Source organism: Erinaceus europaeus, chromosome 19 (genome assembly GCF_950295315.1).
Source record: "Erinaceus europaeus chromosome 19, mEriEur2.1, whole genome shotgun sequence".
NCBI classification, from domain to species: Eukaryota; Metazoa; Chordata; class Mammalia; order Eulipotyphla; family Erinaceidae; genus Erinaceus; species Erinaceus europaeus.
Genome location: NC_080180.1, coordinates 48,888,190 through 48,900,767, shown reverse-complemented (window position 1 = coordinate 48,900,767; position 12,578 = coordinate 48,888,190). Strand labels below are relative to the sequence as shown.

Here is a 12,578-nt window from a genome sequence, read left to right as displayed (position 1 = left end):
CTCTAATAAAATCATCTAAGCTACTGAACGAGAATGTTTCTCTCTCCGTACCAATAACAAACAAACACACCATGGAAAATGCTAGAAAACAACACACTCCCTGGGCTTTGTATTGTTGACTTTGATTTCCCTATTGATTTTTGTAGGGGCTGTTAATCCTGTGTGTGCTACTCAAATGAAAAGGTGAGTGAGATGGATTTGATGGTATATAGGAAATGACGAAACTAAATGTGCTATGCTTATCTGAGCATATACTTGAAAGAAATATATGAAGCCTTCACAGATGTTAAAATAATAATCTCATGTAATAGAGTCAATATAAAATGAGATGTTAGGTATGAATGTAACCACTATAGTACTATTTTGATTTAAAAATCGACTGATTTTTAATCTGCTGATAATGTTACTAACGTTAGAATTTGTTGAACATTTCAGCTTACACCAATAAAGGATAACCTGTGAAGGGGTCACAGCAAGGAAGATAACTTTTTTTTTGTTTTTGATGTTTGTCTAACAGAATAAGACGTGACTTGTAAATTTCTTATTCTGACTATTTGACAAAAGAGAGGATAAATACATGGTGATATAATAGTATCTTATTCTTGATTTTAATAACCCTTTTAAAAACTAAACCACACATTTCCCTTCCAAATATAAACATTTCCTCCAGTTACTTTTAGAAAGTTCGAAATATTTGTCAATGTGCTGTGAACAGTCCCATTTTTTGTGTGTTTGGATTAAAAATATCTTCCTCCCCACATATTCTCTTTGACCCTTTGTGGCTACCACAGTAACTTACAGGAATTGTGCTACTCTTTGAAGACTGTTCTAATTTCCCATCATATTGTCTAGTGAAGTGAATTGAAGAACTTCGGTATTTCTAAATTTGGCCAACAGAGAAGAATAGTTGTGTGACAAGTAAATAAGTCTTGCTGGGAAGATGTTGCTTAAGTGATAAAATAGTTCGTCCAACAAGCGAACCAAAAAATTAAATATTAACTAGGAAAGGTAACCATTTCTAAAGTCATACCTCATGAAGGACTCAGGTGTATATAAAGCTGAAGATTTCTCAGTCACCTTCATAGCAAGAGATGGCTTCTTGGAACTTCCCAAAATTTAAAATCATGAAACATTTATTTCTGCTGTTTTTGTGTATTCTTATAGTTAGAGCCCAAGATGATGACTACGATTCTGAGGTGACTTTTCAAAAATTATAATTATATTATTACTAACTTAATTTTTTGTTACTAGTATTATTACTTGTGTTATAAAATATAACTGAATCATAATAATATGTGAATATTTAATGAAATTGGCATTAATTTTAATTACGAATTGAGTTGTCAATCTCAGAGAACGTTTTTGTTTAAAGAATGTTATCTAGAATTTCTATTATACAAGCCAAAATAATCATGTATTATTTTCTTTCTTGTCACCTCTATTTTTCCAATTTGACAGTAGTCTACTGTCAAAGAAGGTAAGGTGGGTTTTCCATGCTTTTCTCCTTAGTCCGATGATTTACATTTAGTTCTACTAATGGACTCCAATGGACAAGAATCATTAAATTATTAAGATTTTTATGTATAAAAATCTGAAAATTTTGTCTGTAAAATAATAAAAAAGATAATTGTTTCATTTGATAGGACAAAGAAAAAAATTGAGGAAGAAAGGGGGTGGAGAGGGAGAGAAACAGAAAGATACCTGTATCACTGCTTCACTATTTGTGAAGCTTTCCCTCTGCAGGTAGGACATGGGGCTTGAACCCCTGTCCTGTGTCATGAAGCACATAGGTAAGTCTAGTTTACTGATTTGTACAATAGTTTTTCCTTGGGTACTATTTTTGCCAATTCCCATTGGTTTAGAGATATTGAAAATGCAGATATGCATTAGGGAAATGGATTTCAATTTTACTATGAAACAAGTCACAATCAAATATCCTGTATAGTTCATCACTAGAACTATGAGTATGCAAAAATAGCTAACTGTGCTTCATTTTGGATGGTTTGTTAAATTGGAAGGGAAATTAAGCACCCTGTTAATCTATAGATAGAGAAAAAGAGTTTTCTGTTTAGTCACCTTAGGCAAGAAAAATCTAAAGAATGGTAAGACTACCTTTCATAAAAAACTTTTACATTCCTGCTGCCTAACTAACTCATCCTCACAAAGACAGTTTAATAGACTGGGCTTTAAAATATATTTTCTAGCTTTAGTTATAACATTAAGTGTTTTTCACAAACCTACATACCCATTCATTTTCTGAAACAGTTTTCATTTCCTTTTTTCTACTGAAGTTAGACCATTTTTACTGACACTCTGAAATAAAAAGAAGAAATATTTTTATTTATTTTATTTTAATGAAAGAGAGAAAGACACAGAGGCCAGAGTACTGCTCAGTTCTGGTTTATGGTGGTGCAGGGGACCTTGAAGCCTCAGGCAAGAAAGTCATTTGCATAACCATTGTAATGTTTCCCTTGCCCAAGAAAAGATTTTTCTTTTGTTACAATTTCCTTTGTAAAACAAAGCAAGTCGTCCACATTTTTATAAAATTACTGTTAGAATTGATGAGTGCTGGCTGGGAACAGATGTGTTTGATGAAATGTGTATCTTTCCCCGAAAACTGTCATGTCATTTTTAGTACATTTAAACATGGCAGATACTGCAGTATAAACTCAGTGGTTGAGTGGGGGAATCTGGACTCCCACTGCCTGAATTTAAAATCTAGTAACCAACCACCCACCCCTGACTAATTGCTAAACATTATTATAGATGACAGGGGGGGAAATGATATTGAAACCCAAATAGAATTTCCATGACACATTGTTTCATAGAATAGCTAGAGGAGCTAGTCTCTGTTTCAAATCTCCTCATTTTCATAAAATATTTATTTCAAAACACACACACACACAGAGACCCTACAGGGAAGGGGTGGGGAGGCCAAAGTATCACTTTGTCACATGTGATGCCCAGGGATGGAACTAGAAACCTCTTGCTTTTAAGTCCAGAATTCTACCACTGCACCACCTGCCGGGCAGCAAATCTGGTTATTCATTAAATTCAAGCCTAAATTTGTTTTTTTTTTTTTCGTATGTCACCAAGGTTATCATCACTGGGGTTTGGTGCCTACATGGTTCCACTTCTCCAAGTGGCCTTTTTTTTTTCTTTTTAAAAAATATTTTATTATTCATTTTGATTTTTCTAAATGACCAGTACAAAGAGAAAGATACATAGATAAAAGCCCTGTTCAGCTCTAGCTTATAGTGGAGCCAGAGACTAAAACAAGAGCCTCAAAGCCTCAGGCATGAAAGCCTTTTACATAAACACTATACTGTTTCTTCAACCCCCTTTTTCACTGATAGAAGTGGGAGACAGAGTTATAGGGAGAGAGAAGAGACACCTGCAACACTGTTCCCCCTCTGGTGAAGTGTCCTTCCTATAGCTGGGGACCTGGCTGTCGCCGCATGACATGTGCACTCCACCACTTGCCCCCCTACTTCCTGGTCTTTTTATCTACCATTATGATTATTTTAAGTATGAGCAAATCATGGTTTCAATAAATATCTTATATTTTCAGGAAAATGGCTTAACAAATAAATTTACTTTAGATGACAAGAGTCTAAGTTGGGGTTAACAGTGAGCTCATTCAAACTACAGTGTCTGTTAAGTCTGATAGAAATAAAAATTAATTAATTAATTTTAAAAAAACAGCTACTTGCTCCATGCTAGGCTTTCTTCTGAGGTTGTTGGTACTCTAAGTCATTTAATGGTTATAATACTCTGACAAGGAAGATACTAATATTACCCCTATTTAAAGATAAGAACACTGGGCACAGATAAAGGTACTGAAGATCTTATGGTTAGTGGTAGGATCAAGACTTGGGTCCAGTCTGAAACCAGACTCCCTTGTTTCTCTTCCAAAAGTATCAAAATTAGTTTTATTTCTAGTAAGTTTTGATGAATCGGTATGGCCTTGCAAACAGGATCATACAGCCAAATTTCTCATCAGTTTATAAAGTTGAGGAAATAACTTAAAAATATATTCAAGAACATAGTATTCTGGTGGCTTTAGGATAATTATTGTTCACACCATTGAATGTCAAACAGTTCGGGGGAGGGGTGTGTTTCAGTCATCACTGGGGCTTCTTCTTAAGCAAATCAAGTCTTGAAATCAATTCAATTACTGAAAAGGTGAAAGGTCTACCTGATCTGAAAATATATCAGACTTTCTGTTGTTATGATTACAGTTTATTCTTTTAAGTGTAGATATACAAAGACAAAGGTATAGAGAGAAAACAGAGTAAGAAGGACAGAGCCCACAGCACCACTCCAGCACTCACTCAGTGATGAAGACAGAGGAGTCGATGCCTCTCTGATATTGGGTAACATTGCATTGTATGTCTGTCTAACTCTCTGCAGACCACCGTAGATGTCCGTGGCCATCGTCCCCTTGACAAAAGGAGAGAAGAAACTCTCACCATGAGACCTGCCCCACAACCCATCAGTGGAGGTGGTTATAAGGCTCGCCCAGTCAAAACAGCTCCCAGTACAAGAAAACAGGAAAGGAAAGCCCCAGATGCTGGGGGCTGCATCCACGCTGACCCTGACTTGGTGGGTGCCCCAGGGTTTCTTGCAGAGATGAGTGTCCCATACAGAGCATGCCTACCTTCATCAAGATTTTCTCTGGGTTGCATTGGTCCACATGGCCATCAACATCTTGTTTGCTTATTTTAGAAATGACTAAAAGTCATTGAGCTTTTGGTTAAGGGTCACTGCCTACTTTTCTTTGCTCCTGGTCCAAGATTATAAATTAAGACAGGGACAAGGGGGTGGATGGGCGGTGTTGCCTTTGCTTCTCTGTTTTACCTACTTCAGTAGTTCAGCATATTTTCATTCATTCTGTGTTGAGGACTACTTTAAATATTTCTCACAATAAGAACTCTGGATTGTCGGGTTAAATCACAAGAAATTTTTTGTTGGTTTGTTTTTAACTAGGTAACTGCTTTGCACATTCACTCCGTGCTATTTCCCAGAACCATCTACCCCTAGAACCCAATGCTTTCATCTTACTCCTGCTATTAACTTTGTTTTCAGGGAGTGCTGTGTCCTACTGGATGTCAGTTGCAAGATACTTTGGTAAATCAGGAAAGAACTATCAGAAACAGTATCGACGGGTTGAATAGTGATTTGGATGCTGTTTCCCTGTCTTCTTCTAACACCTTTAAGTATATGGCTCTGCTGAAAGACACGTGGAAAGAAAGGCAGAAGCAAATGAAAGGTAGCTACCCCTTGTGCTTTCTGTTTGATTTCATACTAAACTTGGAGCTACTAGACTGCTGTGGGAAGGCATAATTAGAAGAAGATTGCTATTTCTAAGCTAGTTCAAATCGCATTCATCCTTTCACTCTTGAAAACCCCTAAGGGTTTGTCACATGCCACCTGCAACTTGTCAAAGGATCACGATCACTATTCAACTTTCCCTTCCAGACTCACCTGAGCAAGGATGATTTTCTATGAAAACAACAACAACAAAAAACGTCATTGAGGTTCTTTACTGTCCAGTCTGTAGGAAACCTGTCCTGACTCAGAAGACAATATTCCTAAAAAAAAAAAACAAACAAACAACATTTATTGAATTAACATCATAGGTTTAGAATATGAGCCAGTAATCCATGAGATACTCAACTGTATTACAGATAACAACTAAGATTCAAAGGAATCTTGAGGTCTGAATGTTGGCTCAGTTGTTAGGAATCAGCTAGTGAGGGAACCTGGTATAGGCATCCCAGGAACATAGGCAGATCTGAACATTTCTCAAAGAAACCATGATATTTCTCTTGTAAGTTTCAAACCTGTGCCCCATCATTATGGGATGGACAAAGATGTTACAATTCTGAAATATAAGGTCTATTTTTTTTATCATTATCTTTACTTATTGGGTAGAGACAGTCAGGAAATCTAGAGGGAAGGGGGAGATAGAGAGGAAGAGAGCCAGAGAGACACCTGCAGCACTGTTTCACCACTCAGAAAACTTTCCCCTTGCAGATGAGGACTAGGGACTTGAACTGGGTCCTTGTGCATTATAACATGTGCGTGCACTCAACCAGGTGTGCCACCACCTGTCCCCCCCGAAATGTAAGGTCTACATACTGATTTTTCCTCTTTTCCCTACCAAATACATAAATGGCCTATTTTTATTTGTTATCTGGCCCACTTTTTAGCTTAGATCTAAGGTAAATTAGTAATAATTTCCACTAAGTACAACTGCATGTAGTGACTAGTCAACAGAGACTCAGGGCTGATTTGTTTTATTTTCAGAAAATAATTGCTTGGATGGGTGCACTTAGGTTTTTTTTTTTTTAATAAAGATAAAATGCTAACCATTTCTACCTAATTTCTTTTTTCCAGATAATGAGAATGTAATAACTGAGTTCACCTCAGAACTGGAAAAGCATCGCCTCTATATTGATGAGACCGTGAATAGCAATATCCCATCCAACCTGCGTGTGCTCCGTTCCATCCTGGAAAACCTGAGAAGCAAAATACAAAAGCTGGAATCCGACGTCTCAGCTCAGATGGATTACTGTCGCAAGCCATGCACTGTGAGCTGCAACATCCCCGTGGTGTCTGGCAGAGGTAACTAGTTTGTGCCCATGCTGTTCAGAGTTCCAGAAGAACCACACTTGAATTTTCCCTAGCAGAGCCCAATGGCATTAAGTACACCATGACATTATCTCTAGAATACACTGTGCTGACTTAACTTGTCTGCTTTTGATGAGCAGGATATAGTGGGATGATGGTCGTTTCCCCACTCCCTTCTTCTTCTTCTAGCGTTTGCCCTTCTTCCGTAGCCAGTCAACAGCGTCAGGTTGAGCCTGATGTAAAGTTTCGAGACCTCCTTTGAATCTGGAGAGGTGGCAGTCGTTGACTATGTGGGTCATAGTCTGTCTGGAGCCGCAGGGGCAGTTCCTAGAACATAAAAACATGGAGGAGGGATTTTTTTTTTTCTTCTCCTCACCAGGGCTATAACTGGGGCTTAGTGACTGTATGTCAAATCCACTGCTCCTGGTGGCTCATTTTCTTCCTCCCTTCCTTTCTTTCTTTTTATTTGATAGGACAGAGGGAAATTGAGAGGCGGGGGGGGGGGGAATGCTTCCAACTTGCAGGTGGGGAGCGAAGGGCTGAACTCAGCTCCTGGCCCGTGGTAACTGGTGCACTCAACCAGATATAGTACTGCCTGGCCCTGGAGGAATTTTTTTTTTTTTTTCATTTCTTTGCAGCTAGGACTCTTAAACACTGAGTCTGAGTTTCAGCAGGAAGAATCTATATCTAGACATTTTTAAATGTCTAATAGAGGGAGTTGGGCCATAGCACAGCAGGTTAAGCACAGGTGGCGCAAAGCGCAAGGACCGGCATTAAGGAGTCCGGTTTGAGCCCCCAGCTCCCCACCTTCAGGGGAGTAGCTTCACAAGCGGTGAAGCAGATCTGAGGTGTCTTTCTCTCCCCCCACTCTGTCTTCCCCTCCTCTCTCCATTTCTCTCTGTCCTATCTAACAACAACATCAATAACAACAACAATAATAACTACAACAACAAGGGCAATAAAAGGGAAAATAAATAAATATTTTTTAAAAAGTCTAATAGAAAACATTTCTCAACAATGTATGTAATCAGTCATCTCATACAACTGATGACAAAAGACCAAGTAATTGCATTGTAGGCCCTTGATTGTAATATCTTATGTTTGCAGAATGTGAGGAAATTATCAGGAATGGAGGTGAAACATCTGAAATGTACCTCATTCAGCCTGACAAATCTACCAAACCATACAGGGTATATTGTGATATGAAGACAGAAAATGGAGGTAAGTTTCTGATAATTGTTAACACTATAATTATTTTTATATTATACAGTATCAAGAACAAAAAACCTTGGTTTAACTTAATGACCCACCAGCCACTTAATTTGGAATTAAATATGATATTTGATTTTATATTTATTTATTGACTAGAGACAGGGAGAGGCAGGAAGGAGATAGAGAGGGACTAGAGAGATAGACCTATAGCACTGTTTTGCCACTTGCAAAGCTTCCCTCTTGGAGGTGGGAACCCAGACTGTGCGCATTGTAGCGTGTGTGTTCAACCAGGTGCGCCACCACTTAGGCTCCAACCTGATGCTTTAAAAGCTGTATAGTAGTTCTGAGTCATAATAAGGGGTAAAGCCAAGCTGTTGATTAAACCACTTTATTGAAGAAATGTTGATTAACATGGTGGTGGTACAAAGATGTCAAGAATTTTCCTCTCAGAGTTACTTTCTTATATCTGTCTTGAAGCATTAAATATAGGGAGAGCATAACATAACTTATGAGGATAAACAATCAGACACACACACACACACACAAAAAAAAAAGAACAAGAAGAAGAATCAGACAATCAGACACTCCCCTCAGCGTGACATGAGATTTGGCTAACATGTGCTATTTCCTTTTCTTTCAACCAAAGGATGGACAGTAATCCAGAACCGTCAAGATGGCAGTGTTGACTTTGGCAGGAAATGGGATCCATATAAACAAGGATTTGGGAATATTGCAACCAGTGCAGAGGGGAAGAAATTCTGTGGTCTACCAGGTAACAGCTGAGAGTGCGCAATGCAGTTCTATCAAAGTGGTCTATTTTAAAAGGGCCCTTTAGTTAGAAGCTTCACAAGAGGTGAAGGAGTGCTGCCAATATCTCTCTTTATTTCCTTTTATCTGTCTCACTTTCCCTCTCAAGAAAAAAAAAAAAAAGGTCCTTTAGAAAAGGTGTGGGAGGGAGGTAGAACAGAGGGTAAAAAGCACACGCAAGAAGCAAAGGGCCAGCGCAATCATCTCGGTTGGGGCCCCCAGCTCCCCACCTGCAGGGGGGTCGCTTCACAAGCGGTGAAGAAGGTCTGCAGGTGTCTATCTTTCTCTCCCCCTCTCTGTCTTCCCCTCCTCACTCGATTTCTCTCTGTCTTATCCAACAACAACAGCAGTAACAACAACAAAATGGAGAAAATGGCCTCTAGGAGCAGTGGATATATAGTACAGGCACAGAGCCCCAGCAATAACCCTGGAGGCAAAAAAAAAAAAAGAAGTGTTGAAAGTCTGTTTCATAAGATTTTTTAAAAGTTTGCACAAAAAAATCAAAATCAAAACAAACAAACAACAACAAGAACAAAAAACAGAAAAAGCTAGAGATGAGGGAAGGAAGGTTACTTTGCATTATCAAAGATTTTATTTTAAAGGTGACTTTTTTTGAGAAAAGCAAGTGTTTTGACCCTTTTTATAATTTTATTTTCAAATATTTCTTGTATATTAATTTGATATGCTAGAAATTGAGAAGAGAGGGGAGATAGAAAGAAAAAGTCAGAGATATCTGCAGCATTGCTTCACTGCTTCTGAAGCTTCCTCTCTGCAAGTGGGTGCTAGGGCTTGAACCCACGTCCTTGTGTACAGTAACATGTAAGCTCAACTGGGTGTGCCACCGCTTAGCCATAGATCTGATTTTTGTTTTTGTTTTTTTCCTTTAGGTGAATATTGGCTTGGGAATGATAAAATCAGCCAGCTGACCAGGATGGGACCCACTGAACTTTTGATTGAAATGGAAGACTGGAAAGGAGATAAAGTGAAGGCACTTTATGGAGGCTTCACTATACACAGTGAGGCCAACAAATATCAGATCTCAGTGAGCAAATACAAGGGCACAGCAGGCAACGCCCTGATGGAAGGAGCCTCTCAGTTGTTTGGAGAAAACAGAACCATGACCATCCACAATGGCATGTTCTTCAGCACCTATGATAGGGACAATGATGGCTGGTAGGTATTTCTCCCCTTCTGCTCTAAATGGCATTGTTACCTGAGCCATTATTTGGAATCCTTGATGACAGCAAATGCTGTTAGCAGCTAGTATTTCTATCTCTCTCTCTCTCTCTCAGACTTACTGTGTATCTGTCAATATACTGTATATCAGAATTACTCGAAAGCATTCCAACTCTCAGACTGTCATGACTTTTCTCATTTCACAGTTGATATTTTAAAGTTCAGAGAGAGAAGGAGAAACATCAGGCACCACTCCACTGTCGGTGGAGTTTCCCCCGGTGCCAAATACAGTGCTCACACGTGGTGACTATGGGCTAGAACCCAGGTCCTAATAGACTAAGGTCTTTGCTCCACTGGGTGAGTGATCTCTTGACCCCTTCAGAGGATATTTAGAGAAAGTAAGTAATTTACATAAAGGCATACAACTAGAAAAGATAGATATGGAATTAGAACACAGTTTTGGAATAATGAGTATTTAGATTTTATAGCTCTTTTTATTGGACAGCATACTAAAATACTCATTTTATTTTTTTCTCGGATCCTCCCAAATTCCGAGATTAGAGAGCTACCATTTTACTAAAATGTGACAAATACAATCTCTGGATAAATTTGCCTTATAGCCCCAGTTTTATTCCTTTACTGCTACAGGTTTTGGGGGCATTCATATGATTTGACCTATAGACAGAGGGGAGGCAGACAACACACAGTGCTCCCCTGCAGGCACTTTGTAAAGAGTTGACCTGACAGTACATAATTTCTCATAACTCCAAAACTCATTCCTTTCAGGACAAATACTGATCCCAGAAAACAGTGCTCTAAAGAAGATGGCGGTGGATGGTGGTACAACCGATGTCACGCAGCCAATCCGAATGGCAGATACTACTGGGGGGGCCAGTATACCTGGGACATGGCAAAACATGGCACAGATGATGGCGTGGTCTGGATGAACTGGAAGGGGTCCTGGTACTCCCTGAAGAAAATGTCTATGAAGATCAGACCTTTCTTCCCACAGCAATAGCCTCTACCCCCCCCCAACTGCAGATTTTTATTCTTCCTTATGTAACAGATTTTTTTTTATATTATGTCACTGGAATTTTCTTTCATACATTATTTTCCCTCCAAAACTGTTGAAAAAGAGTGTGACCATTTTTTTTTTTTGAGAAAGTGTTTAGGATAAGTGACATTAAAGATAGCTCACAACTTCTTTTGGATTCTTCATTTATACTTCACACCTAGAAGTAGTTAAAAGAAAAATTGTGAACAGTCAGTTTTCATTTCAACTCTCAGTGAAAAGTTTCCAGTTAAACAGTGTTTTCTGTGCTTAAAGTAGAAAAGCTGTGAGGGCAAACTGAAAGTTTGTTTAAAAGTCCACTTTATAATTCTATTTATTTTTATAAAATAGATAACAAGAACCTTCAAGAAGATTTATTAAATGTCTCCGTTACCATAAATCCATGTTTTCTTATTTTGTGATCCACATAACCAGTGAATTGACTTTGAACTTAGCAGAAAAGAGAACCAATCCTGAAAGCATTTACAACTTCAAGTACTTAATAAACCTTCACTGAACTTTTGAGATTTGAAAATCTTACTTTTGATAAAATTAGTGTTTTGTCACCTAGCTAAACCAAAGATTCTAGTAGGACATCAGGATCAAGTCTCCATTGTTTCTCCTTTCCTTCCCCTCCTTCCCTCCCTCCCTTCTCTCCTTCTTTCCTCCCTTCCTTCCCTTTCTTTTTTTCTATTGGAAATAGTGAGGTTGCTTATTGTCCCTGGGAATTAAACCTATAGACCTTAGGGTTTAATTTTTTTCCCTTTTTTTTTTTTTTTTTTTTTTTTACAAAATCACATGAGAACTGAAGTTGATGTGGATTTTCTGTTCTTCCCATTTTACTCCCCTACTTCCTTTGCTCCCCAACTGAGCATATCAAATAAAAATTTATTTACATTCTCACTCATTCATTCCAATTGTTCTATAACCTTAGATCCTTTTCCCCATCATTGCCACTGATTTTCAGGCAAATTTACTGTCCTGGTGCTCATGGTTTTATCCTTTGCTCCTAAGTAAAGGTTAATACTTCATACCATGTGCATAGTGTCACTTTCTTAATTTTATGCCAACTCCAACTTTTACTTGGTTTCCTGCCATAAGATCTGTTCAACTCCTATCTGAACTCCACTTATCTGTTATTTTGCTTTCATATGTATTGTCCTAAACATCAAAATATCTGACTGCATTGCCTTCCTGCACAATGTAAGCTTCTTGTTATATAAATGTTTTTTTAAATCTAGTTTTCTTAATTGGAAATGAAAAAAGGGTTTTACCACTTGATTCCAGCACAGCTCCCTTGACTGTTCATCTGCACTGGTGTCGGCAGTGAATTACTCTCCACCCCAGGCAAGACCCTTTGCAAGACTCTTCCCTTGTTAGCAATCACACTATTCCCTAACACAACCTGACTGGATATAGCCATAGGAAGGAAGGAAGGAAGGAAGGAAGGAAGGAAGGAAGGAAGGAAGGAAGGAAGGAAGGAAGGAAGGAAGGAAAGAAGGAAGAAGAAAGAAAGAAAGAAAGAAAGAAAGAAAGAAAGAAAGAAAGAAAGAAAGAAAGAAAGAAACCAGATTTCTAGTCCCTGGGCATGCTCTATAAAGGGCTATATCCGGGCTGGTGGTGTTAGGGAATAGATTAGTAATGAACTATTAGCCATTTCTTTGCTTTAATCTTCTTTCCTTTCCTTCCCTTCCCT

At 38.4% G+C, this 12,578-nt stretch overlaps 1 protein-coding gene across 1 annotated transcript; it reads left to right on the top strand.

Annotated features, from left to right (window-relative positions):
* Positions 1 to 1,060: 1,060 nt before the first annotated feature.
* Positions 1,061 to 11,407, top strand: FGB (fibrinogen beta chain). The gene is made up of 8 exons (XM_007529453.3): positions 1,061 to 1,196; positions 4,414 to 4,605; positions 5,089 to 5,272; positions 6,403 to 6,630; positions 7,744 to 7,857; positions 8,495 to 8,620; positions 9,543 to 9,828; positions 10,618 to 11,407. Exons 1-8 carry the CDS (start codon positions 1,092 to 1,094, stop codon positions 10,847 to 10,849), a joined length of 1,467 nt encoding a protein of 488 aa, XP_007529515.1. The 5' UTR covers positions 1,061 to 1,091; the 3' UTR covers positions 10,850 to 11,407.
* The last annotated feature ends 1,171 nt before the right edge of the window (positions 11,408 to 12,578 follow it).